This window comes from Bos indicus x Bos taurus, chromosome 4 (assembly GCF_003369695.1).
Source record: "Bos indicus x Bos taurus breed Angus x Brahman F1 hybrid chromosome 4, Bos_hybrid_MaternalHap_v2.0, whole genome shotgun sequence".
In the NCBI taxonomy this organism is placed as follows: Eukaryota; Metazoa; Chordata; class Mammalia; order Artiodactyla; family Bovidae; genus Bos; species Bos indicus x Bos taurus.
Genome location: NC_040079.1, coordinates 31,915,510 through 31,943,380, shown reverse-complemented (window position 1 = coordinate 31,943,380; position 27,871 = coordinate 31,915,510). Strand labels below are relative to the sequence as shown.

Genomic DNA, 27,871 nt, shown 5'->3' with positions numbered 1-27,871 from the left:
TACATAGAGCAAAAGCATTGTTACATAATCCTGCCTCACTTCAAATGGCTGGAGAATTGCCATCACCCACCCAGTGTTCCTGGAAAGACAAGAGAAACAGTATTTTCTACTTCTTGACTCATTTCTCTCTTTTTTCATTTTGAAGGTTTTCTGAGTCAAGAACTGTGAAGTATCTGAAATGTTACCCTAACCACAAGCTAACAAGGTTGGTGCCGCATGTTCATAAACGATAGGAGAAGACATGAAACTCCTGGGTCAGAGATAAAGCACAATTTATTGTTCACAGAAACAACAGCAGCCAGAATATCAGCATTTTGCCCTAATTCCCTCAGGGTGACACAGGCACACAGTGAGCTGCTTTACAGGTTGAGAATGCGGGCTGAGAGATGCTGAGTCTTTTATAGGGAACGGTAAACAGTATCTCTGTCTTCTAAGACTGTTTGTTTTACAAGTATCCTTGGAAAAAAAGAACTAAGTACTTCTACTCAAAAGACATGCAGAAACGTTAAAAACCTGTGGAGAACTGTTTCCTAATTGACTTTTTGTTTTAAACCTACTTTCATACCTAATGTAGAGATTATTAATTTATATTGTGAAAAGCAATTTACCAAAATAACTTCTTTTGCTCTGTTATTTTTCTTCTCAATTTCATCCTTGATATGAATATTGCCAATTATTTTGGAGTTATCAATTCAGTTCAGTCACTCAGTCGTGTCCGACTCTTTGCGACCACATGAATCGTAGCACGCCAAGCCTCCCTGTCCATCACCAACTCCTGGAGTTCACTCAAACTCATGTCCATCGAGTCGGTGATGCCATCCAGCCATCTCATCCTCTGTTGTCCCCTTCTCCTGCCGCCAATCCCTCCCAGCATCAGGGTCTTTTCCAATGAGTCAACTCTTCGCATGAGGTGGCCAGAGTATTGGAGTTGCAGCTTTAGCATCAGTCCTTCCAGTGAACACCTAGGACTGGAGTTACAGGAGGTGTCTATTTCCATATGACTGATATAGTGTTGCTAAATATCCTTAAATGTCATTTTATTGGGGATACATATCTGGCACACAGCTTGTAATTCACTCCTTTGATACCACATGAGAATAACTGTCCTTTACTAGAATTTTAACCCATTCAAATTTATGCACTGTGATATTTTTAATCTTGTTTTTCTCTCATGTATACCTCCTTCCTCTTAACCTAAAAGACAAACATACACACAAAACCTCTTTATTTCACAATAGTTCTCCTCTTTGCTGCTATTCCCTTGTCTCTCTAGAAATGTGGGGTTTATAATTCCATTTTCATTCTGCTAGGAGTTGCCTTTAAACATTTTAACTACATATTTGAGTATCTTCTTTCCTACCTACTTATCTATTTGCTCATCTCCCCTTGAAAAGATCTGGAACACTTTATCCCCCTGGATCTTCCTACAACAGAATTTAGTTAGAACACTCAGGGTATTTCTGTTGTTTTTGATTCAGATTTTTGTTTTTTGCAGTAGAGACATTTTTTGAAAAATTATTTGTGTTCATTACATTGTTCCATAACCATTTAAGTGATGATCCTTTAGAAAGAATCTTGAAATTTTAATGCTCACCGCCATTTCTCAAACAGACTATCATGCCCAGGTCATTCCTCCACAGTGTCGAGGTCAGCTGGAGTACAGAATGAGTCCATACAGACGGATGACATGCCTCTTGCCTAACAATGTCTTTCTGTTGTTTTCATCCCCCCGCCCCCCAAAAAAAATTGCCTGAAAGTAAAACTCTCAATTCATTTTTTCACACTCAAAATTCAAAATTCTTCAATAGAAATGTTCCTCCTTTACCTTCTGGTATTTAGCACTGGGGAAGATAAATCTAATGCTATTGTTACTGACTTTGTGTGTGTGTCTGTGGTTTTTCCTCTCCAACTTGAATGTTTATAGAATTTGTCCAAAATTTTTGAAATCCAGAAATGTCATGAAGTTGTGTCTATGTATGTCTCTATATTAATTTTCCCAGTTCTTGGTAGACACTTTATACAGTTAAGGATATATGTCTTTTTAGTTAGGGAAATCAGTTTTAAATCTTCATTAATTGTTTCTCCTTCTATACTCCATTTTAGGCTTATGCTATTTCTGGGGTGGACAAAAAAAAATCTGTTAAACTTATTGTTTTGCTCATTTACCTCATTTCTCGAAATTTTCCTCTGAATTCCAGGGGACTATCTTATGCTAAATCACCCAATCTCCATGTTAGTTTTAGCTTTCAAGTACCAGATCTGTTCTTCATTGCCATCCGTGTGTTTTTGTGATTCAGCAACTATTTATTTATTATTTAAATAAATAATAAATATTTATCTATTTATTTATTGTAATTATTTAAGTAATAGTAATTTTTCCTAGTATTTTTCCCAAAGGATGAAAAATGCTGTTAAATGTCCTTAACATAGTTAAGAGATTTGTTAAATAAATATGTATTTTCACTCCTCAAAAGGATCTCTTTGATTTTTGAATCTTTGCGTATATGGTGACTCTCCTTTCTTTATCAGCTTGTTTTTGTGATACTGGGATATATCTTTGCTCTGTTCTGTTGTTTAGGCCTTTATCCATATAATACAGTCCTCATAAAGGAGAAGGAAGGAAACCCCTTCTGTGGTTTTTCATTTGTTAGTGGGCTAGGGGAGGCATGCTCATCAGGTAATAAACTAGAAGAATGCAGATACTTTACTTCAGAGGCAGGGGAATTAACTTCTTAGCTAGTTGCTTTCAGGTATCCTGAGACCAGGGTTCTGTAATAGCAGGCCACAAGTGAACTTCTTCCCTGCTGATTGCCCTCCAGCCTGACACCATCTCCCACCCCTTCTGCTGTGGATATTTGGAGATTTGTATAAAAAGACAGCTGTAGTTTTAGCGAGATGAAAAAGAATTTACCAGAAGACCTGACTTTATCAAGGAAAGTCTCTCTGCTGTTGAGCCTATCTTTTTCACTCTTTGTGGTTATTTTCCTAGCCCTAAATTGAGGTGCTGCCCTTTTTCATGTATGATCCAACAGCTCTGGTTGCTCCCCCACCTCAGTTGTACTCCACCATTCTTCCATCACTGTGAGCAAGAGCTATATAGTCAGATGCCTTACTCCAGGGCAACAGAGGAATGCTCACAGTCTTCTACTTGCCCTTCTCTGATTGTTTGTACATTGATTTTACCTTTAATATGATGTACATGAAATTTTAAATAAATTAATGTAGAAAAAGTAAAAATAAAATGTTCTCTTTGAAATATTAATTTCAGTAACAAAATTATATTTAAATTTCACACTAACAATAAAGCAATGGGGATGTTTTCTCCATAAAACTTATGACAGTATAACAATTAAAATCAATAAAAGGATAAAATTCTACTTCTGTATTGTGTGACCTCTGTATTACTCTATTAGCAGTGGACAAAAATTCTGATCATCAAACAAAGAGTCCTGGATCTTCTAAGGACCAGGCCTGTGGACTTCTAAAATCTTAGTTGTTGGTTCTGACTGATGCTTCTTTCTGATTTCCTCTACTTCACCATCATCAAGTAAAAATGAAGCCAGTAGCGGAATTTGAGAAAAATAGTTCTTAGCCAGGAAGTGTTTGTGTTTGATCTTGTGAATAAACAAGGGTTCATATCCCTGAAAAGAAAAAAAGTCAGATTGTATTAAATGTCATTGATAAATCTTGCCAAACGAAAACACGTTTATGCCTCAGTGCCTTTGCTTGTCAGTTCTTTCAGCTCAGGAAACTTTTTTTTCCCTCACTTTGTCCATCATTTTACAGGGCTCAGCTTTTGATACTTAAACCTGGAAGTCTTTCTAGATTTTCTCTCTGACCTGAGTCCAAACTAACCCCTCCTTCTTCCATACCTGCAAGCACTTTCATATATTTTTAAATGTATATTTAATTCATTCTGCCTTGGACTTCACTATCTACTTGCAAGTCTCTTCCATGATAATAAAGAAGACTCCTTAAAGATTCAAACTGGGTCTTATTCATACATGTGTCTCTGGTCACCTTAGGTAAACAATCAATATTTTTGTGTGAATGTTCTTGTCACCTTGGTTCTCTTTAAATCTATTTCAATACTGATACAATTACCAACTTGAATTTTTTTCTAAAATTAGTCCTTCCCCTTATATCTCCAGAGTTCAAAATAAAGATCACAATGTACAGCAGAAACTAATACAACATTGTAAAGCAATTATTCTCCAATAATAAAATAAAAATTAAATAAATAAACAATGGTGCTGTGACCATGTAAACTTCTTTTCTGTCACCCTTTTTACTACCACAGATGTGAGTGTCTGCACTATTTCTCTTCTGTCTTCTAAACAGAAAATAATCTTCCTGCCTTTTAACAAATTTTTGTGCGTTTCCATTTTTCTTTGTTACTAACATTTAACACTCCCTGTCTCTCCACAGCTGTAACAGCACTTTGAATGTTCTCTGTTAGGTAGCTTTGCCACATTACAGACAAAGAAAACATCTGTTTTCTAATAAAAGGGGCACACTGCAAGTTGCCAATCCAATATTCATTCTCCCTTCCATTCATATTTAGAGGCCTGATTTTACAGAGGGGCCCGATTGTGTATTCTGTGACATGCTCAGCTTTCTTAGCCTTTATTATAGCTAGGGTTGATCATATGACAAGTTTCTGGCATTCCTTGAGAGCTCAGTTGGTAAAGAATCTGCCTGCAATGCAGGAGACCCAGGTTGGATTCCTGGGTTGGGAAGATCCCCTGGACAAGGGAAAGGCTACCCATTCCAGTATTCTAGCCTAGAGAATGGTGCAAAGAGTCGGACATGGCTGAGCGACTTTCACTTTCATGTATGTGTGTATGTGTATATATATATATATACACACATATATATGCATATATACACACACACATATATGCACACACATATATATACATGGCAGAAATATATATATGTGAATATATATACACACACATATGTATATGTGTATATTTTTTAAAAAGAAGTCACTGGATAAAGCTTACAGGGAAGCTCTTCGGGAGTGGGAAGCCTCACCTGTTAAGTACCTTTAGGCTTTTGCTGTATCTAGGAGGTGGGTATAATGCAGGAGGTAAAGTAGCTATCTATCTCTAAGAGTGCACAATCATTAGGATTAAAGCCAAAGTTTAAATATGGCTGTGAAAGACGTCAGAGGGCCTGGATTTTTGAGAACATTGTAGAGCTACCATACAACCACCCTGTCGTTGCCAAACTCTGGATTCCTGTTATATAAGAAAAGCAGCCCCATATTTGGTTAATTTGTTAAGTTAACTTGCTTGCAAATTGCTTAATTTGTTATTTACAGCTAAGCTCAAATGCAACTGAGATGATCAAGAATTGTATCCATTAGATTTCTCTGTTTTTCCTCAAGCACTCATCATAGTAACCCTCAGATTCAAAAGCAAATTATGGTTGAATTAACAAACACCATTTATTTTCTTTATTAATTTTACCTGACTCTTCTTTTCAACCAAATCACAAAGACTACCTGTACCTCCTCCTAAAATTTGTTTTCTGAAAGGTCAGATTATCTCCTTCCTAAAGATGCTTCCACAGTGTTAGGGTAAAGAAAGCCCTGGAGAAAAGGAGCCAGAGGACATGGCATTCTTACAGAAAACATTACATAGAAGTATCCTGGGCTTATTTTAAGGTTTCCTCTCTGGGATATATATACATATACACAATGGAATAATACTCAATTAAAAAAGAAAGAAAAGCTGCCATTAGCAACACAGATGGACGTAGAAAGTATTATGCTTAGGGAAATAAGTCAAAAAGAGAAAGACAAATGCTTTATATTATCACTTACATGTGCAATCCAAAAAATAAAGCAAATATATATAACAAAACAAAACAGAAACAAGTCATAGATACAGAGAACAAACTAGTAACTACTAGTGGGAAAAAGGAAGGTGTGGGGGCAAGATAGGATTAAGCAACACAAACTACTTTGTATAAATAGATAAGCAACAAGAATATATCGTACAGCATAGGTAAATATAGCCATTGTTTTATAATGACTTTAAATAGAATATAATCTATAAAACTATTGAAACATGTTTTACACTTGAAACTAACTGTAATGTTATAAACCAACTATACTTTAGTAAAAAAAAAAAATTCTTCTCTACAGACAAATTCACCTAGGGAGTTCACTGGCATTCCAAGGAGGCACGGGTTCAATCCCTGGTCAGGAAACTAAGATCTCACATGATGCACAGTGCAACAAAAAAAAGAAAACAAAAAAAACCCTGATCTAACCTCCTCCCAACACTTCTTAGTCCATATTTCATTCAAGGAATACTGACACATTTATGTTATATTAATATTAATACAACATTAAACAATACATATAGATAACCTTATAGATTTTCAAAGTGCATAAACAAAGCCAAATCAATCATTAAAGATGAGAATATCACATTATGTTACATACAATAAAAGGAACAATAAGTAACTCTTAAAGAATAATGTGGAAAAATATCCAATATTCATTATCCCCATGTTATATATGAGAAAACTGGGGTATTGAGACAGTAACAAACTTGCCCAACTTCTTGCAACTCATAAGTGATAGAGTCAGAATTCAAGCTAAGGCTACTCTTACCCTCTGTGACTTGCCTGGTGGCTTAGACAGTAAAGAGTCCACCTGCAATGAGGGAGACCTGGGTTCGATCCCTGGGTTAGGAAAATCCCCTGGAGGAGGAAATGGCAATCCACTCCAGCATTCTTGCCTGGAGAATCCCATGGATAGAGGAACCTGACAGGCTACAGTCCATGGGGTCACAAAGAGTCAGACCCGACTGAGTGATTAAGCATAGCACTCTAATCCTCTATACCAGATTCATGTTTTTAGCTAATGTTTATAAAATTTTACAAAGCAAAGAAGGCAGGTCCTAATGCCCTGTGGATCCTCAGTGACAGATGGGGAAATACTGGGTCAGGTCTCCTGACTTTAAATCCACCATTTTCCTACTTTGGCCAGTGTACACACTGTGAGAAACTGATCTGCCTCATATACAGTTCAGAGAACAGAAGCCTTTCTCCATGCTTTCCCTACAATTTGTGTCATAACTGACTGTAGAAGTCAAGATTATTTTAATGGTTAAGTATTTTTTTTCTCAATGAGATAGCAAATGTGTGTTAAGCCACTTCAGTAGTGTCCGACTCTTTGCGACCCTATGGACTGTAGCTCACCAGGCTCTGTCCGTGGGATCCTCCAGGCAGGAATACTGGAGTGGGTTGCCATTTTCTCCTGCAGAGGACTTTCCCAACCCAGGGATCAAACCTGCCTTTCCTATGTCTCCTGGACTGGCAGGCGGGTTCTTTACCACTAGTGCCACCTGGGAAGCCCTTTGATAGCAAATAGCTCTGTGTATCTAGGAAATTCTGGAAATGCTTTACTTTGCCACAAGACATAAACTGTTCTTTAACTAGGATGGATATTAATACTTAAAAATTACACCAGTCCCAAACCATAAAACATCAATTTATTTTAGTTTGTCTGAAATAACAATTATGTTTGAAGTCACTTCTTTATTTACAATAGGCTTACTTAGTGTAAATGGAGCTCTATTTACAGAAATTCAATAAGATCCTGAAATTAGAAACGCATGTGAATAAAACATTTAATTTGATACCGCAGTAACTTGATTAAATACACAAAGGGAGCTTGCGCATTAATTGTAGAAGCAGTGGAATATCACCTTTGGGAATGAACTTCAATTCCACTATGGTTCCTATATGAAATGATTCTGCTAGCATTGGCTAGGCTTCCAGTAATTGAATATTTATGGGGCAGCTTAGTTCACTAAATATAATATTTAACACAGCTTCAGTTTGTTACCCTTTCCTCCAGTCCCTAGAGTGAAATTTTTCTTATCCTGGCATCTACTGGAAAATTATTCAAAAAAGTGAACTATTTAATTACTTCCTCCTCTTTATACCTTCCCCCTCCCCAGTAAAAACACCTACAGGGAAGAGCACGATTCAAAATGACTATTATGTTTGAAGTCATTTCTTTATTTTCCCTTAGCTGACATCTTGCATCAAATAAGTACAGCAATTTAATCAGTGGGAAGCAGAGATTCAGTATCAGCTGTTGGGATCACAGGTTTACTTAGTGCAAACGGAGCTTTCTGAGAACTCATCAGGGACCCCTCAATTCTGTTCATCAAAATGTTTTACAGATTGCATCTTGTAAGTTACTGAAATTAAATGGTGTTTAATTTTTATAGCACTTCCCCCACTCCTAGCTAGTTGGAAGCAAATGAAAAATTAAGCCTCAGAACTACACCCCATCGGTAGGATTGCCATTTAGGACACAAAATTATGAACAGAATTTATCTGAGAAGTTAGTGTGCTTTTAAGCAGACCTGTAAAGAATAATCAAAGGACAGATTCTAGGTTCCATAATACCTATCTGGTGATAGTATTCATCTATTCACTCAACAAATACATATTAATTATCTACTCTGTGACACTGTTGTAAGTATTAGAGATATAGACACAAAAAACCTAAATAATATCCTTGGCTCTTGTGAAATTTACTGTGGTACTAATGTGCTTGAACTTGCTATTATTAGAAGGGAGTGGTTTCATGTTAGGTACTTGTAAGACTTCCAGATGTCTTATCTTTATCTCTTATGTGCGCTGCTGCCAAGTCACTTCAGTCATGTCCGACTCTGTGTGACCCCATAGACGGCAGCCCACCAGGCTCCCCCGTCCCTGGGATTCTCCAGGCAAGAATACTGGAGTGGGTTGCCATTTCCTTCTCCAATGAATGAAAGTGAAAAGTGAAAGTGAAGTCGCTCAGTCATGTCTGACTCCCAGCAACCCCATGGACTGCAGCCCACCAGGCTCCCCCATCCATGGGATTCTCCAGGCAAGAGCACTGGAGTGGGGTGCCATTGCCTTCTCCCTTTTGTGCCTTAACCTCCTTTAAATTTCAATCTCTGCCATACATACCATCCAGGTATTTGTTACTGTTATCCATGGGTTCTCTGTTGCTTAATCCAATGAAACTATTCAAATTATGCATGGAATGTAGTAAAAGGCAGTCAAGTGAAAGTGAAAGTTGCTCAGTCATGTCCAACCCTTTGCGACCCCGTGGACTATACAGTCTATGAAATTCTCCAGGCCAGAATAGTGGAGTGGGTAACCTTTCCCTTCTCCAGGGGATCTTCCCAACCGAGGGATCAAACCCAGATCTCCTGCATTGTGGGTAGATTCTTTACCAGCTAAGCTATCAGGGAAACCCTAAAAGGCAGTCAAGTTACTTCTAATAATTCCAGTGATCAAACTAAGGTCACAGATTGATTTTCTTACCTCTTCAATACTCTTTAGCTTGAGATGAGTAGCGCCTTCATCTTTGGTAAGAAGAATGCAGTTCCAGGGAGACCATTCCACAGACTTATCCCATCTAACCATGACCAGATCATTGAGATCCTTCCAAGCACTGAGCACAGACTGGGATGCCCAGATATTCTCTGTCAGGTACTGTATATCTTGTAGCTGCATGTCAAAACATATTTTTAAGATAAAAATATTCTAAACATAAAATTTTATTCTAACCATAAAATTTCTTTAAGATTATTATATTCCTTGAAAAAACAAATTGAGTGTATTTTTTAAAGGGAAACAGTATTCATGAGGTTTTCAGCACACATGGTGGTGGTTGTGGTTTAGTCACTAAGTTGTGTCTAACTCTTGGGACTCCATGGACTTAGCCCACCAGGCTCCTCTGTCCATGGAAATTTTCAGGCAACAGTACTGGAGTGGGTCACCATTTTCTTCTCCAGGGGATCTTCCTGATCCAGGGATCAAACCTGGGTCTGCTACATTGCAGGAGATCTTCTGCATTGTAGGCAGATTCTGTACCAACTGAGCCACCAGGGAAGCCTTTCAGTCCCCATGTGTGTGTGCTGTGCTTAGTCGCTCGGTTGTGTCTGGCTCTTTGTGACCTCATGGACTGTAGCCCACCAGGATCCTCTGTTCATGGGGATTCTCTAGGCAAGAATACTGGAGTAGGTTGCCATGCCCTCCTCCAGGGGATCTTCCCAACCCAGGGATCGAACCCAGGCCTCCCGCATTGCAGGCGGATTCCTTACCAGCTGAGCCACCAAGGAAGCCCAAGAATACTAGAGTGGGTAGCCTATCCTTTCTCCAGGGGATCTTCCCAACCAGAGAATTGAACCGGGGTATCCAACAATGCAGATGGATTCTTTACCAACTGAGCTACCTGGGAAGCCCCATCTCTGCTCACTCTGCCCAAACTATATTACCAATCTCACAGTCATGACTGCATCCAGAGAAAGCAGTGTGTATTTCTTCCAACATGCTAGTTGTATCTTACATTTATATGGTATTAAGTACTTTCTAAAATTCATTAGTAACTTTCAGCTTATCCTCAGGGTTATTTGCAGATCATTTTATTCCCATTTTAGAAATTAGGAAATTAAGATGTGAAAAAGAATAAGCAATTCAGTTAGTGTTATTAAAAACATCATTGTTTTAGTGAAAAAAAAAAAAGAGGGAAAGGGGGGAAATGAAATAACTGCTTATAAACTTTTTAAAAATTTAAAGCATATTAGCTACAGCTCTTGAAATGACTTTTTATCAAGAGGACTGCATATATAAACTTAGGACTGCCAGAGGGGCAAGCTTCAGAAAGCATAAACACAGGAAGAAGAATCATTATTTTAAAGGCTTGGATGGGAAAGAAGAAATCTTTTCTGTAAAATCAATGAACAGGTTTCATCCATGATTGGCAACATTTACTCATCATACCTGTATCAGGAAAGCAATTTCAGAACCATCTTCATAATCAGCTTCTGAACAGTAGAGCCGTTGAAGTAAACATTTGTACTTCAAATATGATTCTCGTTTTCGACTCTCATTGTCAAGGTTAATGCACTGACGACAGTGGTAAATGCGGTGTGAGGTGGATGATACAGGAAACTCTGTAGAAGGCAAATAGAGCTGGCAACTGTGGCAAAAGTAAATTTTCTTATAGAACTTCAATGGGTCTTGAGGGACCTAAACAATAAAAAAAGAAAGAAAGAGAAGTTTAATAGCCAGGCAAAATGTTAAGAGCTAACTTATCTTCAGTTCAGTTCAGTCGCTAAGTCGTGTCCGACTCTTTGTGACCTCAAGAATCGCAGCACGCCAGGGCTCCCTGTCCATCACCAACTCCTGGAGTTCACTCAGACTCACGACCATCAAGTCAGTGATGCCATCCAGCCATCTCATCCTCTGTTGTCCCCTTCTCCTCCTGCCCCCAATCCCTCCCAGCATCAGAGTCTTTTCCAATGAGTCAACTCTTCGCATGAGGTGGCCAAAGAACTGGACTTTCAGCTTTAGCATCATTCCTTCCAAAGAAATCCCAGGGCTGATCTCCTTCAGAATGGACTGGTTGGATCTCCTTGCAGTCCAAGGGACTCTCAAGAGTCTTCTCCAACACCACAGTTCAAAAGCATCAATTCTTCGGCGCTCAGCCTTCTTCACAGTACAACTCTCACATCCATACATGACCACTGGAAAAACCATAGCCTTGACTAGACGAACCTTTGTTGGCAATGTAATGTCTCTGCTTTTGAATATGCTATCTAGGTTGGTCATAACTTTCCTTCCAAGGAGTAAGCGTCTTTTAATTTCATGGCTGCAGTCACCATCTGCAGTGATTTTGGAGCCCCAAAAAATAAAGTCTGACACTGTTTCCACTGTTTCCCCATCTGTTTCCCATGAAGTGATGGCACCGGATGCCATGATATTCATTTTCTGAATGTTGAGCTTTAAGCCAACTTTTTCACTCTCCTCTTTCACTTTCATCAAGAGGCTTTTTAGTTCCTCTTCACTTTCTGCCATAAGGGTGGTGTCATCTGCATATCTGAGGTTATTGATATTTCTCCCGGCAATCTTGATTCCAGCTTGTGCTTCTTCCAGCCCAGAGTTTCTCATGATGTACTCTGCATATAAATTAAATTAAACAGGGTGACAATATACAGCCTTGATGTACTCCTTTTCCTATTTGTAACCAGTCTGTTGTTCCATGTCCATTTCTAACTGTTGCTTCCTGATCTGCATACAAATTTCTCAAGAGGCTGGTCAGGTGGTGTGGTATTCCCATCTGTTTCAGAATTTTCCACAGTTTATTGTGATCCACACAGTCAAAGGCTTTGGCATAGTCAATAAAGCAGAAATAGATGTTTTTCTGGAACTCTCTTGCTTTTTCCATGATCCAGCAGATGTTGGCAATTTGATCTCTGGTTCCTCTGCCTTTTCTAAAACCAGCTTGAACATCAGGAAGTTCACAGTTCACATATTACTGAAGCCTGGCTTGGAGAATTTTGAGCATTACTTTACTAGCGTGTGAGATGAGTGCCTCATGTGTGAGACCACCCAACCTGCCTCTTGAGAAATCTGTATGCAGGTCGGGAAGCAACAGTTAGAACTGGACATGGAACAACAGACTGGTTCCAAATAGGAAAAGGAGTACATCAAGGCTGTATATTGTTACCCTGTTTATTTAACTTATATGCAGAGTACATCATGAGAAACGCTGGACTGGAAGAAACACAAGCTGGAATCAAGATTGCCGGGAGAAATATCAATAACCTCAGATATGCAGATGACACCACCCTTATGGCAGAAAGTGAAGAGGAACTAAAAAGCCTCTTGACGAAAGTGAAAGTGGAGAGTGAAAAAGTTGGCTTAAAGCTCAACATTCAGAAAATGAAGATCATGGCATCCGGTGCCATCACTTCATGGGAAGCAGATGGGGAAACAGTGGAAACAGTGTCAGACTTTATTTTGGGGGGCTCCAAAATCACTGCAGATGGTGACTGCAGCCATGAAATTAAAAGACGCTTACTCCTTGGAAGGAAAGTTATGACCAACCTAGATAGCATATTCAAAAGCAGAGACATTACTTTGCCAACAAAGGTTCGTCTAGTCAAGGCTATGGTTTTTCCTGTGGTCATGTATGGATGTGAGAGTTGTACTGTGAAGAAGGCTGAGCGCCGAAGAATTGATGCTTTTGAACTGTGGTGTTGGAGAAGACTCTTGAGAGTCCCTTGGACTGCAAGGAGATCCAACCAGTCCATTCTGAAGGAGATCAGCCCTGGGATTTCTTTGGAAGGAATGATGCTAAAGCTGAAAGTCCAGTTCTTTGGCCATCTCATGCGAAGAGTTGACTCATTGGAAAAGACTCTGATGCTGGGAGGGATTGGGGGCAGGAGGAGAAGGGGACGACAGAGGATGAGATGGCTGGATGGCATCACTGACTTGATGGTCGTGAGTCTGAGTGAACTCCGGGAGTTGGTGATGGACAGGGAGCCCTGGCGTGCTGCGATTCTTGGGGTCGCAAAGAGTCGGACATGACTGAGCGACTGATCTGATCTGAGATGAGTGCAATTGTGCAGTAGTTTGAGCATTCTTTGGCATTGCCTTTCTTTGGGATTGGATTGAAAACTGACCTTTTCCAGCCCTGTGGCCACTGCTGAGTTTTCCAAATTTGCTGGCATATTGAGTGCAGCACTTTCACAGCATCATCTTTCAGGATTTGAAATATCTCAACTGGAATTCCATCACCTCCACTAGCTTTGTTCGTAGTGATGCTTTTTAAGGCCCACTTGACCTGACCGGCGCACTAAGCGCAGGCAAAGCGCGGCCGAGTGGAGGTACCCCACATCCGAGGTCAGGGGCAGAAGCCGGGAGGACCCCATGCCCGAAAGGCGGTGGCCAAGAGGAGTTACCCCATGTCCAAGGTCAGGGGCAGCGGCCGAGAGTGCCAGGCTGCGACAGTGCAGAAATGGCGGAGAGGAGCTACCCCATGTCCGAGGTTGGGGGGTGGCTGAGAGGAGCTACCCCGCGTCCGAGGTCACGGGCAGCGGCCGAGAGGAGCTTCCCCACGCCGGAGGCCAGGGGTGGCGGCCGGGAGGACCAGCCCCACTTCCAGGGAGCCATGGCTGCACGGACACAGGAGGGCCTAGAGGAGCTATCCCATGTTGAAGATCAGGAAGGGCGGCGGTGAGGAGATACCCCTTGTCCAAGGTAAGGTGCAGCGGCTGTGCTTTGCTGGAGCAGCCGTGAAGAGATATCCCACGCCCAAGGTAAGAGAAACCCAAGTAAGACAGTAGGTGTTGCAAGAGGGCATCAGAGGGCAGACACACTGAAACCATACTCACAGAAAACTAGTCAATCTAATCACACTAGGACCACAGCCTTGTCTAACTTATCTTAGAATGAGATAAATAGTTGGTTAATCTTAAAGTTATATTTTTCCCTAACTTTCTGTTCTATGAAAAATTTAAATTTCAAGTCATATTCATTCGCTCTGTCAAAATGTTAAAACTCTATTGTTCATCAACTTTTAGATACATGTGGTAAAATCACCTAGAAAATTAACTGGCTGAAAAAAATGAGTAGGTAGAGGCTTTGAGTTGCAATAGCAAGAAAACTTTCCAAAAAGAAGGGGGGAAAAAAGTCCTTTGACACTTATTTTTAAGAAGAATTTAGATTTTTGGTGCTATTCTGTATTAATTTTTCTTGAAGGCAATAGATAAGTTCATATATAAATAAAAGCCCACTAAAACAAGTGTTCTCATTTCATTCCAACTTCACACTAAATTTGGGTTGGCTCATTCATCAGTGTTCAAACTTTGAAATTCTGTATTTTTATATAGTAGTTCTATTTCTAATTTTTTGAGGAACCTCCATAATGGCAGTATGAATTTCCATTTCCACTAACAGTACACAAGGATTCCCTTTTTTTCACATCCTTGCCAATACTTGTTATCTTCTGTTATTTTAATAACAGACATTTTAACATTGAGGGGGTGATATTTCATTGTGGTTTTGATTTGCATTTCTCTGATGATTAGTGATAATGAGTGACAATTTTTCATATACATGTTAACTATTTGTATGCCTTCTTCAGGAAAGTGTTTGTTCAGGTCCTTTGCCCATTTTTAAATTGGATTAAAATTATTTTGCTATTGAGTTGTATAAGTTGTTTTGGATATTACCTCATCTGATACATTAATTAAAAGTACTCTTACTCAAAGATGCTATCATCTGAGTCTTCTTTTTTCTGGTGGAAGGACTTGTATTTATTATATTTTTTAAGTATTGAAATATATTACTTGATGTACAATATTATGTTAGTTTCAGATGTTCTACACAATGATTTGACAAAATGATTTGGTGAGAACTGCCAATACCATGTTGAATAAAAGTGGCAAGAGTGGGCATCCTTTTTTTGTTCCTGATCATAGAGGAAATGCTTTCAGCTGTATACTATTGAATATTATGTTGGCTGTAGGTTTGTCATATATAGCCTTTATTATGTTGAAGTGTGTTCCCTCTATATCCACTTTGTTGAGAAATTTTAATCACAAATAAACATTGAAGACTGTCAAAACTTTACCTGCATCTATTGAAATGATCATATAATTTTCATTCTTCAATTTGTTAATGTGGTATATGATACTGAATTGCAGTGTTGAAACATTCTTGCATCCCAGAGATGTCTCTCTTGATCATGGTGCATGATCCTTTTAGTGTGTTGTTGAATTCAGTTTGCTAACCTTTTGTTGAGGACTTAAGCATGTATGTTCATCAGTGATATTTGTATGTAATTTTCTGTGTTGTCTTTGGTTTCAGTATCATGGTGATGCTGTCCTCAAAGAGTGAGTTTGAAAATATTCTTTCCCCTTCAGCTTTTTGGAGTAGTTTGGGAAGGATAAATGCTAATTCTTCTTTAAATGTTTAACCATTTCCTGTGAAGCAGTCTGGTCATGAGCTTTTGTTTGTTGGGAATTTTTGATTACTGATTCAATTTCATTACTGGTAATTCGTCTGTTCACTATTTCTATTTCTTCCAGATTCATTCTTGGGAGACTGTATATTTGTAAGATTTTATCTATCTCTTGTAGTTTGTCTACTTTATTGGTATATAAACTGTTCATAGTAAAATCTCTTATAATCCTCTGTATTTCTGTAGTGTTGGTTGTAACTTTATTTCCTTTTTTATTTCTGATTTTATTGACTTGGTACCTCTATTTTTCTTGATGAGTCTGTCTAATTTTGTTTATCTTTTCAAAGAACCAGCTCTTAGATTTATTATTAATCTCTATTTTATTTATTTCTGCTCTGATTTGTATTATTTCTTTCCTTCTACTAATTTTGTGTTTTGTTTGTTCTTCTTTTTCTAATTTGCATAGGTGTAATGTTAGGTGGCTTATTCTTTTCTTATTTCCTGAAGTAGGTTTGTATCACTATCAACTGTCCTCTTAGAACTGCTTTTACTGCATCTCATTAGTTTTGGATCATTGTCTTTTCATTTTTATTTGTCACCAGGTATTTTTTTAATTTTCTGTTTGATTTATTCAGTGAACCATTGGTCATTTAGTGCACATTGCTTAACCTCCCAATGTTTGTGTTTTTTGCAGTTTTTTTTTTTTTCTTGTAGCTGATTTCTATTCTTATATGGTTTGAAAAGATGATTGATAGATTTCAGTCTTCTTAAATTTATTGAGACTTGTTTTGTGGCCTAGCATGAGATCTATACTGGAGAATGTTCCATGAGCACTTGAAAGGATTGTGTATTTCACTGCTTTTGGAGGGGATGTTTCATATACAATATCTATTAAGTCATTTGGTCTACAATGTCATTTAAGGCCACTGTTTCCTTATTGATTTTCTGTTTCAATGATCTGTCCATTGATGAAAGTGGGGTGTTAAAATTCCCTACTATTATTGTGTTACTGTCAATTTTTTCCTTTATGTTTGTTGCATTTCCTTTGTATATTTAGCTAATCCTGGTTTGGTACATATATATTCACAGTTGCTATCTTCTTGTTGGATTGATCACTTTATAATTATGTAATGTCCTTCTTTGTCTTAGCACAGTCTTTGTTTTAAAGTCTATCTTTTCCCTGGTGGTTCAGACATTAAAGAATCCACCTGCAATGGAGGAGACCTGGGTTTGATCCCTGGGTTGGGAAGGTCCCCTGGAGGAGGGCATGGCAACACACTCCAGTATTCTTGCCTGGAGAATCCCCATGGACAGAGGAGCCTGGTGGGCTACAGTCCATGGAGTCACAAAGAGTCAGACATGACTGAGCAAATAAGCACAACTAAGCATGCACTCCAGTTTTCTTTTTGCTTTCATTTGCATGGAATACCCTTTTCCATCCCTTCACTCTCAGTCTGTCTGTTTCTTTAGATCTGAAGAAAGTCTCCTGTAGGCAACATATACATGGCTCTTGTATTTTTTTATCCATTCAGCCATTCTATATCTTTTATTTGGAGCATTTAGTCCATTTACATTTAAAGAAATTATTGATAGGGATGTACTTATAACCATTTTGTTTATTGTTTTCTGGTTGGTTTATGGTTTTTTATTATTGTTTTTGTTGCTCCTTTCTTCTTTTGTTCTCTTCCTCTTATGATTTGATGACTTTCTTTAGTGTTATGTTTGGATTTTCTCTTTTGTGTGTATATCTATTACAGGTTTTGGCTTGTGGTTACCATGAGGTTAATATACAACAACATATATTATTTTTAAGTTGATGTTCCCTTAAGTTCAAACATGTTCTAATATCCCTGTATCTTTATTCCACCAGCCACCAATGCCATTTTTAATATTTCTGACATTATATTTTACATCTTTTGTTTTTTGTATCCTTTAATTACTTATTGTGGATAGATGATTTTACTACTTTTGTCTTTTAACCTTCCTACTAGTTGTCTAAGTGGTTGATCTACTATCTTTACTGTATGTTTGCCTTTACTAATAAGATCTTTGCTTTCATAACTTTCTTATTTCTAGCTGTAGTCTTTTCTGCTTAGAGTAGTCCTTTAAAATTTCTTGTACAGGTGGTTTAGTGATGCTGAATTATTTAAGCTTTGGTTGTTAGTAAAACTCTATCTCCCTTTCAAATCTGAATGATAGCCTTGCTAGGTAGAATATTCTTGATGGTAGTTTTTTTTTTCCCCCTTTTCTCACTTTGAATATATTATGCCAATCGTTTTCAGCCTGCAAAGTTTCTGTTGAAAAGTCAGCTGATAGTCTTAAGAGTTTCCTTATATGCTACTAGTTGCTTTTCTCTTTTTGTTTTGAATGGAATCTTTTTTTTTTTTTTTTTTTTGAGCAGTAAGTCTCAACAGTGTGCTTAAAATATTAACATTAACTAAATCATGGTTGGAAAAAGATGTGCTGTTATATAAACTTTTGTTTTTCCATTTACAGAGCACAAGCAGAACAGCTTGGTAATAAATCTTAAGGGACCCTAGTATTTTCAGAATAGTAAATGAGCACTGGCTTAAACTTAAAGTCACCAGCTGCATTAGCTGAGAGAGTCAGTCTGTCCTTTAAGGCTTTGAAGTTAGGAATTTGACTTCTTTCTAGCTATGAAAGTCCTAGATATCATCTTCTTCCAGTATAAGGCCATTTCATCTATACTAAAAATCTGTTGTGTAGTGTAGCCATCTTCATTAATTATCTTGGCAAGATCTTCTGGATAACTTGTTGCTTCTACGTTTATGTTATGGAGGGCTCTTTTCCCTAAATCTCATGAACCAACTGCTGTGAGCTTCAAACTTTTCTACTGCAGCTTTCTTACCTCTCTCAGCCTTCAAGAAAATGAAGAGCATTAGGGCCTTGCTCTGGACCAGGCTTTGGCTTATGGAAATGTTATGGTAGGTCTGATCTTCTATCCAGACGACTCAAACTCTCTCCACACCAGCAACAGGGCTGTTTCAATTTCTTATCACTCATGTGGTCACTGGAGTAGCACTTTTAATTTCCTTCAAGAACTTGTCCTTTGCATTCACAAGTTGGCTAACTGGTGCAAGAGGCTTAGCTTTTGGCCTATTCTCATTAAGTTTAATCATTTCCAGCTTTTGATTTAAAGGTAGAGGTGTGCAACTCTTCTTTTCATTTAAACCATTAGAGGCTTTTCTAAGGTTATTAACTTGCCTAATTTCAATAATGTGTCTCAAGGAATAGGGGTTGTCTGAGGAGGAGGCCTGGTGTGCTGCAATTCATGGGGTCACAAAGAATTGGACACGACTGAGCAACTGAACTGAACTGAGAAGAGGAAGAGAGAAGGAAGCACCACCAGTTGGTAGAGCAGTCAGAACACACACATCAGTTAAATTTGCTGTCTTATATGGGCAAAGTTTATGATGTCCCAAAACAATTATAATAGCAACATCAAAGATCAACAACCACAAATCACTGTAAGAAACTTAATAAACATGAGAAAGTGTGAAACATTCTAAGAATTACCAAAATGTGACACAGAGACACAAAGTGAGCAAAAGCTGTTGGAAAAATTGTGCCAATAGATTTGCTCAATGAAGGGTTGCCACAATCTTCAACTTATTTAAAAAAAGGAAGAAAGAAAAACAGCATCTGCAAAGTTCAATAAAGTGAAGTTCAATAAAACATGGTATGCTTGTACATATCATATGATTCCATTTATAGGACAGGGTTAGGTATAACTACAGAAATAAAATGCTGAACAGTGTTTACCAAGGGTTAGGCATCCTGGGGGACTGATTATAAAGTAGCATAATGAGGGAATTTCAGGGAGGTGAAAGACTATTTTATCTTGATTGTGCTATTGGCTGTTGATTACACAACACTGTATTTGTCAAAACTTATCAAAAACATTGGATTTTACCAAAGATAAATTTAAAAAGTGAATAAAATGGTATAATGTTATGTGAATGTATAGAACACTGAATTCTATTATACTGCCATGAGCATATGAAAATTGTGTAAGTCCATAGAAGACTAAAAAGTAGTTTGGAAAAATAGAACAATGATAAATAATTTGATGGTCAACTTTTCTCTTGGGCTTTTGTTATATTTTAAAGTTCTCCTGCAATATAATTAAGTTTCAAAAATTCATTAAAAGAAACAATATAAAAATCAAACAATTTTACTTTTTCTAAAAGATTCTACTGAGATTTTTGCTTATGTTAAGAAAAATAGATGTTTGGTCAGCTTCTCAAATTATTAGAGATTATTACTCTAAAAATAATCATTGGAACAACATTATTAATATTTCAAACTCTTTAACAAGCCCCTCAAAAAATTTACTAAAGGTGTTTTAAATAGTCTTGCAAAGTAAGACGGCAAAGCTTTTAGAAAGAAAAATCTCCAAAGATGGCTAAGCATATTGGAGTTGGAAAAAGTAATTTAATTCAAATATTACATTTGAAGTTCTTGCAGGATATCTATGTGAATCACTTCAGTAATAATTATAACTATGTGGTAAGTATTATAAAGGAACACAAAGGTGCATGTAGAATCTCAGAAATGAAGAGTTTAACTCTCTCTGAGGCCTAATGAAGAAGAGTGCATGTGAACTGAGTCCTAAAAAATAAAGAGGAGCTGGCTGGGTAAAGTCAGGGACAACATTCCAGGTGGAAGCAACAGAATGTGCAAAAGCTGGAAGGTGTGAGAGATTGTGAGGTATTCAATACAGTACAGCATTCAACTGGACACTTGATCCAGAGAGTAGGAGAGAATTCAAGGTTGGAAATACAAACAGAAAACGTTAAATGGTTCATTTATCAACATAAAAAATATCATTCAAAGAAAATTTCATCAATAAGATGATCTTCCACATGGACCCCTAGTAAAGTACTAAAGAAAATTTGAATATACCTCATTTTACTATAGTATGAAAAGTGAAGTCGCTCAGTCATATCCGACTCTTTGCTACCCCATGGACAGTAGCCTGCACCAGGCTCCTCCAAGCATAGAATTCTAATAAAGGAATACAGGGGGGGAAAAAGGTAGAGTACCTTAAGGTGTCTTGCAACTTCTGGATTAAACAGAGGTGTTTTGATGTAATGAAAAAAGAGTGTTGCAATCCTTTTTCTGAGTCCTTCAAGATTCTGATGTTTGACTCCTCTCATCATAAGGTCAACCTCCCTGTCAATCAATTCCAGGATTTCCTGAGTCAGTTTACATTCATGTTCCTGTGTAAAATACACACACATATTTTGTATAGAACATTAAATATCATCAAGTTAGCTTTTAAAGTTATCACCCAAACAAGCTAAATCTAGATTCCAAAAGTAATGAACCATTGCTAATGTGAGTATAGATGAAAGTGGAAGTGAAAGTCACTCAATCATGTCCAACTCTTTGCAACCCCATGGATACTCCATGGAATTCTCCAGGCCAGAATACTGGAATGGGTAGCTGTTCCCTTCTCCAGGGGGTCTTTCCAACCCAGGGATTGAACCCAGGTCTCTCACATTGCAGGTGGATTCTTTATCAGCTGAACCACCAGGAAATCCCATAAGTATAGATGGAGACCACTAATTTGGAAAAGAAATTGACATTATCTACTGGAATTTAAGATATCCATAATCTACAACCCAGCAATTCTACTAAAGTGCTTTAAAGAAATGTGCACGGAGTCATTGTTCAAACCAGTTCAAAATCAGAAATAACCAAATATCCATAAATAAATTGATCACATAAATAAGTGAAAAAGTAGGTGGCTCAGATGGTAAAGAATCCACTACAACACAGGAGACGGAGGTTCAATCCCTGGGTCAGGAAGATCGCACGGAGAAGGGAATGGCTACCCATTCCAGTTTTTCTGCATGGAGAATTCCATGAACAGAGAAGCCTGATGGACTACAGTCCATGGGTTCACAAAGAGTCAGACACAACTGAGTGACTGTGAGTGATTAACACTTTTGTTCATACAATAAAGTATTATCTAATATATAGAAATGAATTAACTAGAGTTATATACAATAATAAATTTAAATCTTACCAATTAATGTTTATCAAATGAAGCAAGGCACAAAATAATACTTACTGTCTCATTGCATTTAAATAAAATTCAAAAATAAGCAACACTACAGTATATTACTTAGAGATGTATCAGTTCAGTTTAGTTGATAGTCGTGTCTGACTCTTTGCAATCCCACGAATCACAGCACACCAGGCCTCCCTGTCCATCACCAACTCCCGGACTTTACCCAAACTCATGTCCATTGAGTTGGTGATGGCATCCAACCATCTCATCCTCTGTCGTCCCCTTCTCCTCCTGCCCTCAATCTTTCCCAGCATCAGGGTCTTTTCAAATGAGTCAGCTCTTCGCATTAGGTGGCCAAAGTATTGGAGTTTCAGTTTCAACATCAGTTCTTCCAATGAACACCCAGGATTGATCTCCTTTAGGATGGACTGGTTGGATCTCCTTGCAGTCCAAGGGACTCTCAAGACTCTTCTCCAACACCACAGTTCAAAAGCATCAATTATTTGGCGCTCAGCTTTCTTTATAGTCCAACTCTCACATCCATACATGACTACTGGAAAAACCACAGCTTTGACTAGATGGACCTTTATTGACAAAGTAATGTCTCTGCTTCTTAATATGCTGTCTAAGTTGGTCATAGCTTTTCTTCCAAGGAGCAAGCATCTTTTAATTTCATGGCTGCAATCACCATCTGCAGTGATTTTGGAGCCCCAAAAAATAAAGTCTGACACTGTTTCCCCTTCTATTTGCCATGCAGTGATGGGACTGGATGCCATGGTCTTAGTTTTCTGAATGTTGAGCTTTAAGCCAACTTTTTCACTCTCCTCTTTCACTTTCATCAAGAGGCTCTTTAGTTCTTCTTCACTTTCTGCCATAAGGGTGGTGTCATCTGCATATCTGAAGTTATTGATGTTTCTCCCGGCAATCTTGATTCCAGCTTGTGCTTCTTCCAGCCCAGCGTTTCTCTTGATGTACTCTGCATATCAGTTAAATAAGCAGGGTGACAATATACAGCCTTGATGTACTCCTTTTCCTATTTGGAACCAGTCTGTTGTTCCATGTCCAGTTCTACCTGTTGCTTCCTGACCTGCATACAGGTTTCTCAAGAGGCAGGTCAGGTGGTGTGGTATTCCCATCTCTTTCAGAATTTTCCACAGTTGATTGTGATCCACACAGTCAAAGGCTTTGGCATAGTCAATAAGGCAGAAATAGATGTTTTTCTGGAACTCTCTTGCTTTTTCAATGATCCAGCAGATGTTGGCAATTTGATCTCTGGTTCTGCCTTTTCTAAAACCAGCTTGAACATCTGGAAGTTCACAGTTCATGTATTGCTGAAGCCTGGCTTGGAGAATTTTGAGCATTACTTTACTAGTGTGTGAGATGAGTGCAATTGTGTGGTAGTTTGAACATTCTTTGCATTGCCTTTCTTTGGGATTGGAATGACAACGGACCTTTTCCAGTCCTGTGGCCACTGCTGAGTTTTCCAAATTTGCTGGCATATTGTGTGCAGCACTTTCACAGAATCATCTTTCAGGATTTGAAATAGCTCAACTGGAATTCCATCACCTCCACTAGCTTTGTTCGTAGTGATGCTTTCTAAGGCCCACTTGACTTCACATTCCAGGATGTCTGGCTCTAGGTGAGTGATCACACCATTGTGATTATCTGGGTCATAAAGACCTTTTTTGTACAGTTCTTCTGTGTATTCTTGCCGCCTCTTCTTAATATCTTCTGCTTCTGTTAAGTCCATACTATTTCTGTCTTTTACTGTATCCATCTTTGCATGAAATATTCCCTTGGTATCTCTAATTTTCTTGAAAAGATCTCTAGTCTTTCCCATTCTACTGTTTGGTAACTATGAAGAAAAATCAAGGAAATGACTACCATGAAAAGTAAGTATGGGATTTCTCTGGTTGTCCAATAGTTGAGAATCTGCCTGCCAATGCAGGGGACACTGGCTTGATCCTTGGTCCAGACGGATTTCACAAATTGCAGGGCAAGTACGCCCACACACTTAGAGCCTATGTTCCTCAACAAAAGAAGTCACCGTAATGAGAAGCCTGCATACCTCAACTAGAGAGTATCCCCCGCTTGCCGCAACTAAAGAAAGCCTACATGTAGCAACAAAGATCCAGAACAACTATAAATAAATAAATAAACAACATTTTTTTTAAAAAATGAAAAAGAAAGCATGGTAATTATTTTTAGAGGATGAGAAGGTAAATTGAAAATATGAAGAGAAAGGAAGATGATGACAAAGTCCTGTTTTGGGCCCAGGGGGATGGCAACAGGGTTGGTAGTTTTACATTTGCAGATATATACTTGATATGCTTATTTCTGTATATTTATATAATTCACAATCATTTTAAATAAAATACTTGAAATGATTGAATAAGAAAGGCCAAATAAGAGTTAAGTGATTAAAGTAGAAGTATTTAGAAGTAATCAAATAGAATTAAGTTGCTCCAACTTCCCAAGAGGGACTACAAGAAACATAGTTTGAAGACAAGAATCAGAAGGTAAAGTCAGTAATTATAAAATAATGTTCTTCTTTTTTAATGCATACTTGGTATGGCTAATAAAAGAATCTGCATTGGTGGTCTTTGACAGCACATTATAATGACCTGGAATGATTTTTAAAAATCTGAACATTGCTATCACACTTGAGGATCTGATTGACCTGTTCTGAAATGGGGTCTAGATATCATTCCTATTAATTTATTCTCATATTCTCTCTCCCCATTTCTCTATATAACTCTTTATCTCTTTCAAGCTGTCCAGATGATTCTAATGTATATTCAAGTTCAAGATTCACTGGTCTGTATGAGCCATTGTCATCAAAATAATACCTCTTATTTATTGAGGGCTCCCTATTTGTAAATATTGAGACATACAAATTATATATTTTATATTGTATATACAGATGTATGTAGAAGTATATACACAGGTATATATTTATATCCTCAAAGCAACTAATTTTACAGATAACAATAGTTTCAGAAATATTCAATAACTTATCTAAGGTTGTACAGCCACAATAAATAGAATCAGAATTCGAGTTATGCTTAAAGGCCTTGATCCCTCATCAAATATCATTCAGTAAATGGGTGTGTGGTTATGTTAGGTTAAATGTATTAAGATATGCACAACTTATCTTTTATGAGTCTATCCTTTGACTCTTTTAATTAACCAGCTAATGGTCCTAATTACATCAGGTAAGAGGATTTCTACTGTACTCCCTACCAGAACTCTCTTTTTTCCAGTCTGGTCATTTTATTGCCCTCTAGAGATATCATGTTTATTTCCTACCTCTGAACCTACTGCTTCTCCCTCTCCTCCTAACCATCTCTAACTTCAAAGACATAGTTACGAGACACACATCTCTGAAAAGGCAGCCAATACCTACTTGAGTTCATGCCTTTGCTTTCAAGATGGGCAGTAATGTGAAAGAACTATGGAGACTGACCTTCCAATCAGAACCATTTACTCAACTACTTAATGTGCCTTAAGTCAATAACTGATAAGGAAAAAGAAATAAAAATACTTATACAAATGCTGCTTTAAAATGGATAAAAATAAAATTTTCATCACGTGTCAAAATATATAGACAATAATTTCTGTTTTATTGAGTATTAATCTCATGTTATATATATCTGCATTCATTAGAGAGACATTTATATTTAGACTATTCACTGTGTGATATTTACATTAGTATGTACCATAATACATAGTTTGAGAACTTTTAGATAAATACTAATGCATAAACTATATCCTCCCCAAATTGTACCCAAATGATATATTGTTGACAAAATAAAATTAATAATTTATTATCTTTATAATTACTTAATAAAAAACATCTTATTTATTTTAATATTCAATATTTTTACTGATGATGTGACACCCAAAACCTAAGAGAAAGTTAATGTACCTTTACTGTATGTTTAAGCGTTAAGAGTACATCCAGCCTTTCATCTTGAGAGACATTCTTCAGCATGATGCAGTTATAGATGTTTTGCAACTCTCTGGCTCTGATGGTAAATTGTGTATCCATGTCAATTATTTTGCCATCAAATCTTCTCCATGTCTTTGGAGCTGAACACTTAAAAAATAATATTATGTTTATAACTATCAGTTAATTAAAGTTTCAAAAATAATTTTATTATGTCTACTGTAAGTTAACCTTATTATTGGGTGATTTATGATTAAAAATATCACTAAAACTTTGTTGTTCAGTCACTAAGTCGGCTCTAATTAGAAAATTAATTAAAGAATTTGTAGACCACGGGAAAGTAAAACAATTTAGGGGAAAAAATATGAGAGAGCTTCAGTCTACAGAAGTGCAAATATTTTCTCAAGATTCAGAATTTGCTACTAATTTGTACTAACTAGTATGATCGCTGGGTTTCCCTGGTAGCTCAGTGCTAAAGAATCCGCCTGCTAACGTAGGAGACACAGGAGGCTCAGGTTTGATCCCTGGGTCTGGAAGATGCCCTGGAGGAGGCAATGGCAACCCACACTAGTACTTATGCCTAGGAAATGCCATAGATGGAGCAGCCTGGTGGGCTACAGTCCATAGGGTTGCAAAAGGGTTGGACGCAACTGAGTGACTAAACAACAACAAAGTATGATGGTTAGTTTGATGGATTTGTGAAATAACTCATTAGCCCCTTGGGAAAAACATGCTATTTAGAATGCTAAAAAGATAATCTACTTGGTTCAATTATATTGAATTGGATGAATGTGCCTCGACAATTGAGAAAAACCTTTGTGGAACAATTGTTACAATCCTCAATGTGTCAGACCTACAACTATAGTGAAATGGAACTCAGTTATAGTTCTGTTTCCCATAAAAATAAATCCATAACAAGTTCACAGCTCTTTACAAAGCAGATGTCCACAGTAAAACATCTGTATTTAGCTATCTTAGCAGTGCTTTGGCCCCTGCCTTCCTCATGATCAGTAAGATTCTCACTTTCTATTTCCAGATCTGGCTTGGTGCATCTCAACCTAGCCCACCTCCTGAACTGAGGGTCAAAGATGGAGTTAATTTGTCCTGAAGCCAGTATAGGGAGTCCCACTCTAAGAATTCAGAGACAGGAAATAGTGAGTCCTAGCTGACTCAGGACACCAACAGAATATTTAAAGACTATGTTTGCCAGTGCTATTGTTCCCTCCTGCCAAGACTACCAGAACTTTAAGAGAAGATTTGTTGACCTAGAAAGAGCACAGTGAAAACTCAGTGACTCTTCTACTTTAAGGTATAAAGCTGCTGAGTTTCTTTCCCTGATTATAATTTATCAAAAAAGGTGACTACGTTGATCAGGTCTTCTAACCATTCAATGCTGTATTTTTTGTAGACTGATAATTTGAGGCTTGGGAGACCTGTAGTTCAATTTATGCCATACTTGCAATCATTTCAATCTCAAATTTGATACGGTTTAAAGCTTAAAGAGAAGCCCACATATTGGAACAAATCATCAGGAATGTAGAATAGCCAGATAGAGAAACTATACAAGCCTATATTTATTTAGTATGACAACAGTATGAGGAATTCTTAGTTACAGCCTCAATTTACCTTTTTTTGTACATTTCATATTATCTCAGTTATACTGAAAACTACCAAACTACTATTTAATAACAAATGTATTTCATATGTTTTCAAAGTAATGGCATCATTTTCTTTTTTTTTTTAATTCTTTATTTATTTTTTAATTTTATTTTATTTTTAAACTTTACATAATTGTATTAGTTTTGCCAAATATCAAAATGAATCCATCACAGGTATACATGTGCTCCCCATCCTGAACCCTCCTCCCCCCTCCCTCCCCATACCATCCCTCTGGGTCGTCCCAGTGCACTAGCCCCAAGCATCCAGTATCGTGCATTGAACCTGGACTGGCATCTCGTTTCATACATGATATTTTACATGTTTCAATGAATGGCATCATTTTCTGATCAAAGATAAAGTGGATGTTGCACAGAGCTAGGAATCTTCATTAGAAACTTTAGATCCTCAGTTCTAGTTTTAATCTAGCAAATGAAAAGCTGCA

The 27,871-nt window shown here is 37.6% G+C and overlaps 1 protein-coding gene across 2 annotated transcripts in view; it reads right to left on the bottom strand.

Moving 5' to 3' along the window:
• Positions 1–248: 248 nt before the first annotated feature.
• Positions 249–27,871, bottom strand: part of IQUB (IQ motif and ubiquitin domain containing) — an 82,055-nt gene continuing 54,432 nt past the window's right edge. For both annotated transcript variants that reach the window (XM_027539117.1, XM_027539118.1), the window contains exons 9-13: positions 25,750–25,920; positions 20,848–21,024; positions 10,813–11,061; positions 9,352–9,537; positions 249–3,641 (exon numbers count right to left, since the gene is read on the bottom strand). In XM_027539117.1, the coding sequence (XP_027394918.1) occupies positions 3,459–3,641; positions 9,352–9,537; positions 10,813–11,061; positions 20,848–21,024; positions 25,750–25,920 (966 nt within the window). In that variant the 3' untranslated portion in view covers positions 249–3,458. The remainder of the gene's footprint in view (positions 3,642–9,351; positions 9,538–10,812; positions 11,062–20,847; positions 21,025–25,749; positions 25,921–27,871) is intronic.